Genomic DNA, 15,116 nt, shown 5'->3' with positions numbered 1-15,116 from the left:
TATTGAGGTGACCAGTGTGCAAAATGGCTAAGGACAGAGGCTTTGAAGTCAGAGAGGCTTCTCCCCTCTTCCTGGTCCAATCCCAGCTCTGCCACTTTCTAGTTGTAGGACACTGAGCACATCTCTCATCTCCTTCCAGGATTGTTGGGAGATTGAATGGGATGATCCTCGATTCCCCTGAAGGGCTTAGCACAGTGCCTGGTCCCTAACAGCCCCCACTCCCTCTACCCTGGCCATTGCTATTGTTGATTATTACTGATCCTTATCTGGGTTCATACTCATGGGCTTCTTTCCTGGTTTGCAACACTCCATGTACATTAGCCCAGCCCAGGAAAAAGGAAAATGATAATGGCCAAGGTCTGAGGGTCGCCCCCTGCCATTGGCCACCTAGTCCCAGGGAAGGGAAGAGTGCAGGGCTGAGCAGAAAAGCCCGCAGCAACAGCAACAGCAACAGGAGCAGCACCTGAGGGCTGATGTGGAGGGTGGATGGTATAGATAGTGGTTGTAGAAGAGAATTTTCGGAAGCCATTGCTCAGTGCATGTCCATTTCCAGGAAATGATACACCAGAGGTGGGCTGGAGCAATTGCAAATCCACAACAGTTTTGTTTACTGAGCACTTACTATAGGCCAAGCGCTTCACTTAGCACTCTGCCCACATGAGCTCATGTGATCCTCACAGCAACCCAGATGACAAAATAAAGACTTGGAGTGGCTAAGGTAACTTGCCTAAGGCCACAGAGTTGGCAAGCACTCTGGCTGGCTGATTCTAAAACTTGGCCCTTAGCAGCTATGCCTCTCTGGTATTGCAAAAATGCAGTGAGCTGGATGCTCTTACATACTCTTGGGGTTAGAAAGTGGCAGGTAGGCGTAATATTTCTGGGGGCAATTTGTATGCACCCTTTGATCCAGTCACTCCCCTTACAGCAATTTAGGGATCAATGATGTGTGCAAAAAATGTAGCTATAAGGATATTCAAGAGGATATTTATAATATAGTGAAAAATTGGCAACAACCTAATGTCCAAAAATTGTAATAGATTTAGTATATCTATAAGAAGGATACTCTGGGGCAGCCCCGGTGGCCCAGCAGTTTAGCACCGCCTTTAGCCCTGAGTGTGATCCTGGGATCCCAGGATCGAGTCCCATGTCAGGCTCCCTGCAAAGGAGCCTGCTTCTCTCTCTGCCTGTGTCTCTGCCTCTATCTGCGTGTGTGTATCATAAATAAATAAAATCTTAAAAAAAAAGAAGGATACTCTGGAGCCATTGAAATGATGTTATAGGGGTGCCTGGGTGGCTCAGTCAGTTAAGCATCTGCCTTCTACTCAGGTCATGATCTCATTGATTGGTATAGAGCTCCTTGCTCAGTGGGGAGTCTGCTTCTCCCCCTCCCTCTGCCTCTGTCCCTCCTCCCACCCCACTCGTGCTCTCTTGCTCTCAAATAAATAAATAAAATCTAAAGAAAAATGATATTGTAAGGATGCCTGGGTAGCTCTGTCAGTTAAAAAGTGTTTGCCTTTAGCTCAGGTCATGATTTCGGGGTCCTGGGATTAAGCCCTGCTTCTCCCTCTCACCTGCTTATGCTCTCTCTCTCTCTCATAAATAAATAAATAAATAAATAAATAAATAAATAAATAACAAATAATATCTTTTTAAAAAATGATGTAGTAGAACATGTAATGGCATGGAAAGAGAGAGAAAGAAATACGACTTACGTACAAAATGATGTTAAGTTGTAAAACTTAGCATGTGTGCATAGATGCACATGTGGTTATGTCCTGAATGCTTATCTTTGTTTTCTAATTTTCAAACAATAACAGTACTTTTGTGATTAGAAAAAGTTATTTTTTTAAGTAAGAACTGAGGAAACCACTTGACTCATTGAATCTGAGTCATGGTTGTAAAAGACCAATCCAAATTGCTGGCTTTCCTTCCACCCATCCTTCCTTCTTTTCCCCTTCCCCTCTCTCTGTCTCCACCTCTAATACAAATCCTAGTTTATGATGATGTTAAAACCAAGCACCCTCCAAACACACACTCACACCCCACACTGTGACAATCCAACCTTTGGCCTGTCTGATCTGGACACATTGACTCTCCCTTCTCTGCCTTCTTGGCTAGTGGCTCTGGCCTCTTATTCATTCACCCCAGAAACAAAGAGGATACTGTTTGTATTAGACGAGGTTGAAACAACACTGGGGACAGAAGGACAGCTTATGGGACACAATCCTGTTCCAGGGCACTAGGGTAGCCTGCTCGATCCCACTGCCTCCTTTACTGTCACCTCCCTGGGGTATCCAGTCTTTTGCTGATTATCCAGGGCCTTTTCCCAGATGAAAATGAAGATGAAACACAGAACATGTGCAGTATTTGAAAGTGGCTAAGAGCTCAGGATCTGAGTCAAACTGGCCTGGTCTCAAATAGCCACACTGCTAGATGTGGGATCTTGTACAAGTCACTTGGCTCTCTGAGCCTCAGTTTCCTTTCCAAGATAATGGGCACAGTGAGAGTTAACCAATAGCTGGTGTGAGAATTAAATGAGATAATCCTTGTGAGAGGCCCCAGCAAAGTGCCCCCCCAGGACGCGCTCCATAATAGTTAGCCATTGTCAACAGTATTAGCTACAGTCCTTCTGGGCATTAGCCCTTTCACTGGGGGTGCTGTCATGGTCTACAAAGGCAGGACAGTGGACTAGTAAAGAGTCCAGTGGACCTGAGTTTCTATCTCTAGCTCTCACTGGCTGTGTGACCCATTTCAACACTTACCCCTATTTGGGTTGCTTTTCCTCCTCTGTGAAGTAAGGATATTGATACCCCTTGTAAAGTGGGTAAAGTGTGAAATACAACAGGCATGCAGGAAAATACACAAGTGTGCTGCTGGGGGGGAATGTTCACCAACTGGGTAACGAGGACCCAGATCAAGGAACAGAACCCGGCCGCCACCCCAGGAGCCCACCTCCCCAAAGGTAACTGCTCTCCCGTCTTCTGACACTATATTCAGCTTGTCTATCTGTGACCTTCGTAAACCACAGTGGCTTTTGAGGACTGAAGTGGATGCAGTCACTGTAGCAGGTGCCTAGCACCCAGCGGGGACTCCCTCTATGGTGCCCCGGATTCCTCTGCCTCTCCGGAAAGAAAGATACAAGAAAGATACAAAGTTGTCAGTGTTCACAAGGGCCACAGACAACTAGCATGACTGGATCTCAAATGGATAGTCACACTTAAAGAAGAAACCAGTGTTTCTTCCCCACCCCCACTGGATTATGGTTAAGGGAAGAGAGGGGAAGATGTGAACTTTTGGGTCTTGCTCCAGAAGATCTCTGGAGGGGCACCTGGGTGCTTCAGTGGTTGAGCATCTGCCTTTGGCTCAGGTCGTGATCCCAGGGTCCTGGGATCAAATCCTGCATCACCCGCGGCTCCCTCTGCCTATGCCTCTGCCTCTCTCTCTGTGTGTCTCTCATGAATAAATAAATAAAATCTTTAAAGACCTTTGGGTGCTCAGTACACATTCACTCACCTTCTCACAGCAGCCCTTGAGCAATGCTGCCAGGCCTAGGGCTGGGACGAGAAGAATATGGAGTAGGATGGGTACACCCAGACCCTGACCCCCGCGCCCCCCGGAAGTGGTAACTACTGAAGCTTCTCTGGTTACCAACTCTGAAATCCCCAATGTCCTCTTTAAAAGGGAGATAATCCAAAAATACCTTCAGCCTGTGTTTTCTTTTCTAAAGTACGGCCAGTATAAAATATACATAAGTAAATAAAAAAATCATTTGGACTTGGGAAAAAAAACAGCCAGGAAATTTGATGGCATTTCCTAGCCACATGGGCCTCTGTGTTTGGGCTTTGCATATTTGGCTTGACAGAGCTCTCTTAGAAAGTGGCCGAGGAGATAACTGGAGCCCGTGAATGGGAGCCTGTTCTGTTGGGCATGGTTCAGTCAGGGCCCGGTGGCCTGGGGCTGGCCTGCAGGGAATGAGAGGATGCTAACGGTCAGTAATGAATGGCCACTTTATGGATTTCCCACCATTTCCGAAGGTGCACGTCTCTCACATAACACCTCTTCTGAGAACCACTGGGGGGCTGGCCTTCTTTCATGCCCCACCCCCAACCCTGAGGCAGCAGAGCTTGTGAGAAACTTGACTCCTCACCATAATGCGAGGTCTTGAGGAAGACAGGCCTTCCTTTGCTCACTCAGCTGGACCAACATTTGCCCAGCCCGCCCTGCTCTCTTGTGAAGAAAACGTCTTCACAGTCAAGGGATCTGTGAGAGTCTCAAAGGGTAGATGCAACCAAGGAAGTAGTTGGTAAAGATGGCCACCTCTCTGTTTGGCCTGGAAAGGTTGGCTTGGGCAGGAAACAGGGCCATATTAAGTTGCCTTCATGCACTGGGGTGTCACGGGATAGAACGAAGTCAGAAGGCACAGGAAACCATACAGCTGCCACAAGGCAGAAGCCCCTCGAAAACATGCATGCTTCCAAGAGGGGCCTGCTGCTCTCTGATCTTAATGTTTTGAATGCAGTCCCTCATATCCACTCTAACTTAAAAACATGTCAAGCTTTCATTCCACCACACAAAAATAACGAACTATGTCACTATGTGCCAGTGGACATGCATAATCTCACGGACTCCTCCTATAGTTAAATAATACTCAGTTTTAGAGAGGGGGAAGCTGAGGTACAGGCAGAGGACATGAGGTGCCCTGAGATCACATTGTTAATAAATGGTGGAGCTCACTTGGCCCCAGGCTGCCTGGTTCTAAAGCCATACACCACATGGTGCTCACCCTCTGTGGAAGACATCAGTACCCTGTGAGCTGAATCACAATTTCATTCATTTAAGCGATATTTACTGTGCACCCTCCATGTGTCAGACTTTGGGTTAGGTACTTGGGAAGTAGCCATTAACACAGAGTCCCTGCTGCCATGGAATTCAGAGTCTAAAGGATGGGAGGAGACAAGAAAGAAAATACATAAATATATAATATGCCCAGTGGAGACAAATGCTAAAAAATAAAATAAAATAGTGTAAGAAGACAGAGGGTGACAGGGGTGAGGGGGGGGCGCTTCTTTTTTTTTTTTTTAAAGAGGCTGTGCAGAAAGGGCCTGGCTGGAGAGGTGACATTCCAATGGAGACCTGAATGAAGAAAAGGTAAGTCATGCAGTTATCTGGGGAAAGAGTGTTTCAGGGAGAGGGGTGGGGAGGTGCAAAGGGCCTGAGGCAGTATCATACTTGGCATGTTCTACAAATAGCAAGGAGGCTGGGTTGGATTAAATGAGGTAGGAGGGGGCACCTGGGTGGCTCAGTTAGTTGGGTGTCTGCCTTCGGCTTGGTCATGATCCCAGGGTCCTGGGATCAAGCCCCACATCAGGCTCCCTGCTCTGCCGAGAGCATGCTTCTCCCACTCCCTCTGCTTGCCCTCTCTCTCTCTCTCTCTCTCTCTGTCAAATAAAGTCTTTTTAAAAATGAGGTAGGAGGTGATAGGATATGAAATCAGAATGAAAACAGGGCCTTATTCAAGACTGGATTTGATCCCAAGTAAGAGAGGAAGCTACTGGAGGGTTCTGAACAGAAGGCATATAGGATGAGAATTTCCTTTTAGTGATATCATTCTGACAGCTATCTTGAGAACAAACTGGTGGAAGGTGGAAGCAAGGAGACCAGTCAGGAAGCTACTGCAAAAATCCAGGGGTGAGCACTGGGTGTTATGCTATATGTTGACATATTGAACTCCAATAAAAAAATATATAAAAAAAAATCCAGGGGTGAGATGATGGCTTCCTGGACCAACACAATAGCAGCAGAGGTGGGGAGAAATGGTCAGAACTTGGATATATTTTGAAGGTAAAACTGACAGAAAATTTCAAAGGACTGGACATGAGGTAGGGGATGAAGAGGAGTTAAACATGACTCCCAGTTAACTGGAAGGGTGCAGCTGCCATAATTGAGATGGGGTGAGGTTGGACATAGCAGGTCGTGGAGGAGATTAAGAGCTCAATCTGAGACTCATTTAGTTTGTGACTTCTAGTAGATATGTGAAGGGATCAGGTGGGCAGCTGGATAGACAGGACAGAAATGCAGTCTGGGCTGGAGGTAATGCATTTGGAATTGATAGAGATGGTACTTAAGACCAAGAGACAGAAGAGATCCCTTAGGGAGGGAGGGAGTGTATGTACATAGAGAAACTGACACCCAAGTACTGAGGCCTCCAACATTTATTTAGAAAAGCTGAAGAGAAGAGGATGTCCAGCAAAGGAGACTGAGAAGGACTAGTAACCCAGGAGGAAGGAGGAAAACCAAGGGAGTGTGATGTTATGGAATCCAAGTGAAGGAGACATTTCTTTTTCTTTTTTTTTTGAAGGAGACATTTCTAAGAGGAAGGAACAACCAACTGCAGCCAGTGTTGCTGACAGGTCAAAAAGAGATGGAGGCAAGGATGGAGACCATTGATTTGGCAAGTGGAGGTCACTGGCTAACCTTGATGAGGGTGGTTAAAAAGTATGAAGATGAAAGCCTGAGAGGAGGGAGTTCCAAATTGCAGGGAGGGATTATAATGAATCCAAGCCAATGTGTTCAGAACTAAACCAAAGTCAAATAGCCACAGTCCATGCATGTGAAGTCCCTGCATGAAGAACTCGAGGTTTTGACTCTTCCAAGGAGCTGGTTAGAACCTCTGAAACCTGCTTATCCCATATTTCAGCTCTTACTACATGCCAATTCCCCTAAATGACTCAGTTGGAGTCATTCTTGCTCCTGCTCTAAAGTACTCAACAGACTCTTGAACATCATTTCCCCACCCTCCAGCCACCCCACTGAGCCCATTGCAACAGCAAACTCTACTACATCATTTCCTTTAACTGTCTGCTGCTACCACACCCCCTTCCACATGTTTACTTAACTCACCAGAGTCTCAGAAAATCACATCACCTAAGTGGAAAAATAATTTCTAGGACAGAAGTAAATTCTGCAAAGGTGAATACATGCGATATACACCAACACCCCGTTCAGGCCAAAAGAGCAAAGCTGGAGTGATGGTTTCTGAAGAGAGGGGAGATCTCCCAGCAAGCAGATGCCCCACCTGGCAGCTTCATACAAAGCAAACAACCATTTGGAGGCATGTAGATTCTCCAGTGGGGGCCAGGCATTCAATGTGGGTGCTGGGCAACTACACCAGTGAGTTCTTAAAAATCAACCAGACCCTGGTTTATTGCACATTTCAAAATGTTGGATGGATTTCCATCCACCTGGTAAGGCAACTTCTCCATTAGGCACAGCAGATACAGTGCTTAGGGCCCACGGATACTTTCAGGAGCCCTTGAAAATGTTTTAACATCTTTTAAAATTGGAAGAAAATGAATATAATAAAATAATGAATACATAAAAATGAATCCAGCCTATATCCCTTCTGTTCAGAACCCTCCAGTACTTAAGACCAAGAGATAGAAGAGATCCCTTAGGGAGGGAGGGAGTGTAGATAGAGAAACTGTCTAACACCTGAGTACTGAGGCCTCCAAACATTTATTTAGAAGCTGAAGAGAAGAGGATGTTCAGCAAAGAAGTCTGAGGAGGACTAGTAACCCAGGAGAGGAAGCAGGAAAACCAAGGGAGTGTGATGTTATGGAATCCAAGTGAAGGAGGCATTTCTAAGAGGAAGGAACAACCAACTGTAGCCAATTTTGCTGACAGGTCAACAAAGGATGGAGGTAGGGATGGAGACCATTGATTTGGCAAGTGGAGGTCACTGGTTAACCTTGATGAGGGTGGTTAAAGAGCAATGAGGATGAAAGGATTAAAGTTGTTTTTATACCAATGCAGTCACAAGATGTCCTTTTTCTTGGCTGTACCAAGGAAGAGGCCCTTAGAGCCAGATATGTCTAGGTCCATCAAAGTCCTACTACATCCCTGCCAACTTAATTTTTATAGCTTTCTCCAAACTTGGGTGCTTTGATGAACACTCTTTGACATAGCTTTCTTGAAATAGTTGTTTAGAGATGTAAGAATGTTTATTTATTTATTTAAGAGAGAAAAAGCACACACAAGTGGGGCAGGCAGGCAAAGGGAGAAAAAGACAGTCTTAAGCAGATGCTGAGTTGAGCACAGAGCCTGATGCGGGGCTCGATCTCATGACCCTGAGATCATGACCTGAGCCAAAACCAAGAGTTGGACACTTAACAGATTGAGCCACACAGGGACCCCAAAAATACTTACTTTAAAAAAAAAGTCACCAGGGCAGCCCCGGTGGCACAGCGGTTTGGCGCCGCCTGCCGCCCGGGGTGTGATCCTGGAGACCCGGGATCGAGTCCCACATCAGGCTCCCTGCATGGTGCCTGCTTCTCCCTCTGCCTGTGTCTCTGCCTCTCTCTCTCTAGCTGTGTCTCTATGAATAAATAAATAAAATCTTTAAAAAAAAAAAAGTCACCAAAGAGTGTGTGCAATTGATGCCCAGATACTGTTAAGGTCAGGGAGGCGGTTCTGTGAGACACTTCTTGGATTCCTCTGGAGCCCTACCCTTGCTCACCAAATCATCTGCTATTAGATGAAAGGAGGCTGGGTGCACCTACACAGGACTCCCTGTCAGACCAGTAGTAGTAGTAGTAGTAGTAATAATAATAATAATAATAATAATAATAATAATAATAATAATAAAGGCAAGGCACCTAGATGGCTCAGTCGGTTGTATCTGCCTTCAGGTCATGGTCCCAGGGTCCTGGGATTGAGTCCCAAGTCAGGCTTCCTGCTCAGTGGGGAGTCTGCTTCTCTTTCTCCCTCTGCTGCTCCCCTTGCTTGTCTCTCTCTCTCTCTCTCTCTCTTTCTCTCCCTCCCTCCCTCAAATAAATAAATAACAAAGGCTGATAATAGCGAACAGTTGTGGTGCTCTTACTGGGTACTAAGCAGTGAGCCCAGCGTTAAGGAAACAATGAAATAGGTGAACTGGCTTGATTAAACAGTGTTGATTTTCACACTAGATTTCTAAAAAATGGGTGCAGATTCTTACAGTGTGATTTGCCTTCTGCAAATACACACACACACACACACACACACACACACACGTCAGTGCATCAAGGGCATCGGAGAACTGGTCTTTCCATGATAGCCTTGATAGGGAGTTCCAACATGCTCACCATTCCTCAGGATCACGTCTGCGCCCTGGCTCAAGGGGCTCAATCCCTGAGGGCTCCTGACATTGCTCAGAGCTCTGGAGAAGTGTTCGTCCACTACGCTGCCGATGTCTCCTTGGAAATAGGTGAACAGGACACACTGGGGGTTCCACTCGGTCTTTATAGGTCTTTGTAGCTGGATATCTGTTTTCTCCATTTCTTCCATTGTGAGCGACACAGGTAGGTGATAGCTGCGGATCAAACACAAAATGTTAACTGCCACTGTTTTCCTAAGTGGCTTGGCTGTAGTTTGGATGAGAGGATGGGGGCCTGCAGTATAATTGCTCACAGTGGTTCTGGGGAGCCACTAAGCACCTGAGTGATGCCAAGAAGCTCACCAATCCCACCATGCTGGGCTGAGTGAGGACCAGGTGCTGAGCCTTGACTGATCCATGCTCAGGGAACAAGACAGAGCTCTACAAAGCGCAGAAGGGGCCCTCAAGAGCCTCACATAAGAATTATCTGGCAACTCAAGTAGAAAAACAGCAGGAAATTAAAAAAAAAAAGGCCATTGAGGCCAGAAGAGTAACTTGCCTTCTGGGGAAGTGACCCAGAATTGCATTTAGATGCCCCCAGAACTGCCCCTGGATGAAGGCCTGGCCCAGCCTGGAGAGCTTGACTAAGCAATCCAGTGGGTATTCCACGACTTCACTTTTCCTTAAAAATGTTGCTTTCCATCTTGATCATTTGCATGTGAGAAAAAATTCTCCCACTTCCCTGTTGCTGTTGACCTCTGTACAATGGTGTCCTACACCCACCACCCATCCCACGCTAAAAATGGGTAATTGCAAATACCAGTCCTAAGGCCCCCAGACAGATGTACCCTGAACCAAATAACAGATCTCAAAAACAAACTTTCTTTACACTAACATATATGGCAACATTGGTGAGAAGTTCCTGAAAGATTGTCAGATTGTCAACCCTGGTCACCGCTATATCCTCTGCACCTAAAACAGTGCCTGGGACAGAGTAGATGTTTAATAGCTGTTTGCCGAATTGCCTTCGACTTGGCTTCCATCATAGTATCCTAACCATGAGCTCCTGTAAGATCAGGGGCTGTGCTCGATGTTTATAGCAGCAATGTCCACAATAGCCAAACTGTGGAAGGAGCCTCGGTGTCCATCGAAAGATGAATGGATAAAGAAGATGTGGTTTATGTATACAATGGAATATTACTCAGCCATTAGAAACGACAAATACCCACCATTTGCTTCAACGTGGATGGAACTGGAGGGTATTATGCTGAGTGAAGTAAGTCAATAGGAGAAGGACAAACAGTGTATGTTCTCATTCATTTGGGGAATATAAATAATAGTGAAAGGGAATATAAGGGAAGGGAGAAGAAATGTGTGGGAAATATCAGAAAGGGAGACAGAACATAAAGACTCCTAACTCTGGGAAACGAACTAGGGGTGATGGAAGGGGAGGAGGGCGGGGGGTGAGGGTGAATGGGTGACGGGCGCTGAGGGGGGCACTTGACGGGATGAACACTGGGTGTTATTCTGTATGTTGGTAAATTGAACACCAATAAAAAATAAGTTTATTATTAAAAAAAAATCAGGGGCTATGCTCTTGCACCAAAGCCAGGACCGGGCACACAGTGGGCACTCAAGACATGCCATGTGGCCTTCTTTGACTCAAGAAGTAGCCTGTCCGGATGCTTCTTCACCATTGGCCACTCGACCAGACTTGCCAGGGTGCTCGGGTTAAAGGCACCTTTAGTCTATTCACTCATTCGTTCAGTTGCAATGCAACTGTTTAGTTTAATAGTCTCTGTTCCGGGATGCCTGAGTGGCTCAGCGGTTGAGTCTCTGCCTTCGGCCCCAGGGCATGATCCTGGAGTTCCAGGATCGGGTCCCACATTGAGGTCCCTGCATGGAGCCTGCTTCTCCCTCTGCCTCTCTCTCTCTCTCTCTCTCTCTCTCTCTCTCTCTCTTTCTCATGAATAAATAAATAAAATCTTTAAAAAGATAGTCTACGTTCCACTCTAGTCCCTGAGGGTGGGGGCCATTTCTTATTCATTTCTTTATCCCTAGCACCTAGCATAAGTAGGTCAGTAAACAATGGCTGAATGCCTGAGTGCCATTTCATGCAGAGAAAGCACAATGCAAGGAAATCAGACCAATTAAAAGTCAGAGGACCTGGGGTTTTCCTCAGCTGCAAGATTTTGGGGGAAGCACATGGCCTCTCTAGGATTCAGATTCCTCTTGGGTAAAATTAAGAGGCTGGAGAATATGAATTCTGCAGCCTATTCTTTCATGGTCTGGCTAGAAATGTCAGGAAGGAATCTGGCAGTGAGCAGGGCACCCTTCTAAAAAGGTCTCCTTTCAGACCCATTCTGGCCCCAGTCATGACTAGGCTCTGCTGTCTACAGAAGCTTTCCACTGAGCACATCACTGTTTCCCCTCGGTTGACAGCCATGCTAAGCATAACCAGGCACTACCTGAAAAATGAATCCATTGTATCCTTATTCCAAAGGACATGCAAACAACCATTTTGGCAGTTTCTTACAAGGTGAAACACACGCTTACTATTTGACCCAGTAACCCTACTTCTGAGTATATATAACCAAGAGACACGAAAACGTATGTCCACACAGACTTGTACATGTTGTTCATAGTAGCTTTATTTAAAATAGACAAAAGATGGAAATGAGCCAAATGCCCACCATTGGAGGGATGAATAAAAACCAGCTGCAACACTGTCATATACCAGTCACTGAGCAATGAAAAGGAACAAACACTAGCAATCCACACCACAGCATGGATGAATCAGAAAACCACTATGTTGCATGAAAAAAGCCAGACACAAAAGACCACCTATTATAGGATTCCACTTAACACAGGGCAGGCACAACTAACCCATGAGGATAGATATCAGAACAGTGGCTGGCTGTGGGGTGGAGACTGGGAAGGAGCTTGAGGAACTCCAGGCAGTGTTGGAAACGTCCTACATCTTGAGGAGGGTGAAGGTTATACATGGTTGCACATGTCTGTCAAAACTGATCAAGTTGTACACTTAAGATCTGTGCATTTCACTAAAGGTAAGTTATTCCTCGATAAACATACACACACACACAACACATGCCATATATTCAGATTCTCAGAGCTGCAGAAATAAAGCAAAGGTATCATCCTTGAGTACAATATAAAGAGTTCAAGAAAGACAAATACCATCGACCCTTGGACAATGCAGGGGTTCAGAGTGTTGATCCTACACAGTCAAGAAATCTGCATATAACTTGAATCCCCCAAACTTAACTACTCACAGCCTACTGCTGATTGGATGTCTTATCAATAATATAAACAGTCAATACATATTTTGTGTGTGTATTATACACTGTATTATTACAATAAGGTAAGCTAGAGAAGAGAAATGCAAAGAAAATCCTAAGGAAGAGAAAATACATTTATAGTACTGCACTGTAAGATATTCACGTACAGTCAAACCCATGTAGATCAAGAGTCTACTGCATTTTATAATATCACTTCTGTGTGGAATTTTAAAACAGCAGAACTCAGAGTAAAATGGTGGTTACCAGGAGGATAAGGGAGTGAGGGGACCAGGCAGGTGTTTAGGGTACAAAGTCAAGAGCAGTAAACAGGCCCTAGAGATCTAAGGCACAGTACAGTGAACATACACAACAATATCGTAGCATAATCCTCCAAATTGCATAGAGATTGGAACTAAATTATTCCAGCTACTAAAAAGAAAAGATAATGATGTTAGGCAATAGAGGTGCTAATTATCGACCCAATAGCAATCAGATCACAATATATAAATTTATCAAATTAACACATAACACCTTAAATTCACACAGTTATACGTCATATCTGTTTCTGAAACACAGCCCAAAAAGAATAAGAAAGCGGAGGTGTTACAAATTATAAAGTAATGATAAATGTCGGAGCCAGCACTTTTCCAAAAGCCTACAGTTTACAAAATACCACCTCTGTGCCAGAAGCTCTGCGTACATTTTTCTCTAGTCTTTACAACTCTCAATGTAGGTGCTATTTTTTTTTCAATGTAGGTACTATTATCTCCATTTTATAGAGGAGCGAATTGGGGCCCAGAAAGGGGAAATTAACTGCCCGTGCCACCTGGGTAGGTGGGGGCCGAGCTGGGATTTGAATCCAAGGCTCTCTGGCTTCAGTGTCTATCCTTTCCCCACCGTCCCTTGCTATCTACCTGGTGAGACTCACAGAACCCCTCTATGAGCTTCAGTCTCCCCATTTATCAAATGTGGAGGCTTGGCTTCCGATCTCTGAGGGAACCTTGAGCCAGGCCCTTAGCCGGCCATCTGGTTTCCTCTAGGGAACGCGGGCAGAACATCTGTCCACTCCCTCCAGGCTTCTTAGAGCCTCTACTTGCAAGGGCTGCTTAGTACCTTTGTAAGATTCATGGTTTTACCCTTGGAGATGCCAGTGGCCGCTGCTCTAGGCTCAGGCTTGACATAGCTTGCAAATCTATCTTTGTGGAGACTCCTGGAAGCTACAAAGGAGGCAGCCGGCCAGACCCTTGGGACATCAGAGCTGTGGAGCACGCTCTACTCTCCTTGGGGAAAGACCATAGAGACCACAGGCCACCGGCCATAGGCAGGAGAGGTTCGACAGGGAGAAAGTCAGAGGCAAAGTCTCATCCCCATCACCTTGGGGGGCTCAGAACTTAGACAACCAGGATGCTGATTAAAGCTACAGATGCCACCTCTGTCCCTTCTCTTCCTCCCCAAATGCATGGGCACACCTCCCAAGGGAAATCCATGGTTTACTTATCTGGATCTAGTTCACAAGCAATTCTCTGGGCTGCACTCAGACCTCAGTAGAGAGGATGTGCATTTGAGAGCTACTAAAATTCTTAGAACGGTTATCCGCCACAGCCTTTGCAGAGCTGCATCTCACTGCACTGCACCCCCGGAGAAAGAAACATGGGCAGTCCCATCCTCGGGTGAGCCTTCTGTGTGAGGTCTGATGCAGGCGTGAATTAGCTGAGGTCCAGCTCAGGAGAACGGGTGCTGCAAAGCTGGAACCGAGGGGGCAGCTGTGAGGCAGAGGGAGGATAGGACTTTCCAGAAGATGTTCCTGACCCAGTCCCTGTCTTGTGATAAAAGACTCTTGCAGACAAAACCCTAAGGTCAAACTTTGCCAGCTATTCAGCTAGAACGGCATAATTACAAAAGTACACTGTAGTTCAAAATCTTTCCCCAGCGCACAAATTATAAAGACATCTAATGCTCCAAATGATGACCTCAAAATGATGCCCAATATTCTAGCATGGAATCCAATGCCAGCAGTTTGGCCTCAACTCTACTGCAGTCAGCCACTCTTCTGCAGAGAGGTTGTCACAGTGATACTTGGAACGAAAGCCCCAAAGGGACCAGATTGTATCGCAGTGAGTAAAGCATGTGATGCTCACCGATCCACACCGCACCCCCCCATTCCTTCCCAGTTAATTTTCATCCCTCCCTGCCCCCCCAAAAATGTCTCCAGCTTCTCCTACCTTAATTCCTGACCATCAACTGAGACAGCCAAGATGCCACAGCTGAGCAAAGGCGCGTAGTACTGGTCAGAGTTCCCTGGCCCCCTTTGGAGGAGCTCAGTGCTGGCGGAAGCAAGTCCTGGGGATTTTGTATCCTCCCCTTGCTACTTTCTATCCCTCTAGCCGGGGCTATAAGAGGCATTTCCTGCTGGCTATCTATTAAGAATGCAGAAAATGCGCTCCAACAAGTCATTCGGGTTGGGCACCTGCAGGAATGAGGAAAATAGGTAGCTCTTTTTTTATTTCTTCTTTTTGCATTAAAAAAAGCATTTAATGATTTTGTCTCTTAAAGTAGGTGGTCAGTTGTTTGCCGGAAACTACACACAGAGTCTAAAACATCAGTTATAGGGCTCGTGTTAGACTGCTGTCACCTTCACTCTCAGAAACTGGGAAAGTCTATTGGGCTCATCACAACTTTCTCCCTCT

The 15,116-nt window shown here is 45.9% G+C and overlaps 1 protein-coding gene across 1 annotated transcript in view; it reads right to left on the bottom strand.

The window, feature by feature from the left end:
- Positions 1–14,776, bottom strand: part of VGLL1 (vestigial like family member 1) — a 30,091-nt gene extending 15,315 nt beyond the window's left edge. Inside the window, exons 1-2 of the mRNA XM_038586615.1 lie at positions 14,652–14,776; positions 9,120–9,346 (exon numbers count right to left, since the gene is read on the bottom strand). Of these exons, the coding sequence (XP_038442543.1) occupies positions 9,120–9,321 (202 nt within the window). The 5' untranslated portion in view covers positions 9,322–9,346; positions 14,652–14,776. The remainder of the gene's footprint in view (positions 1–9,119; positions 9,347–14,651) is intronic.
- Positions 14,777–15,116: the final 340 nt, after the last annotated feature.

This window comes from Canis lupus, chromosome X, assembly GCF_011100685.1.
Source record: "Canis lupus familiaris isolate Mischka breed German Shepherd chromosome X, alternate assembly UU_Cfam_GSD_1.0, whole genome shotgun sequence".
Taxonomy (NCBI): domain Eukaryota; kingdom Metazoa; phylum Chordata; class Mammalia; order Carnivora; family Canidae; genus Canis; species Canis lupus.
The sequence above is the reverse complement of the archived record's forward strand: the minus strand, read 5'-3'. Positions and strand labels throughout refer to the sequence as shown.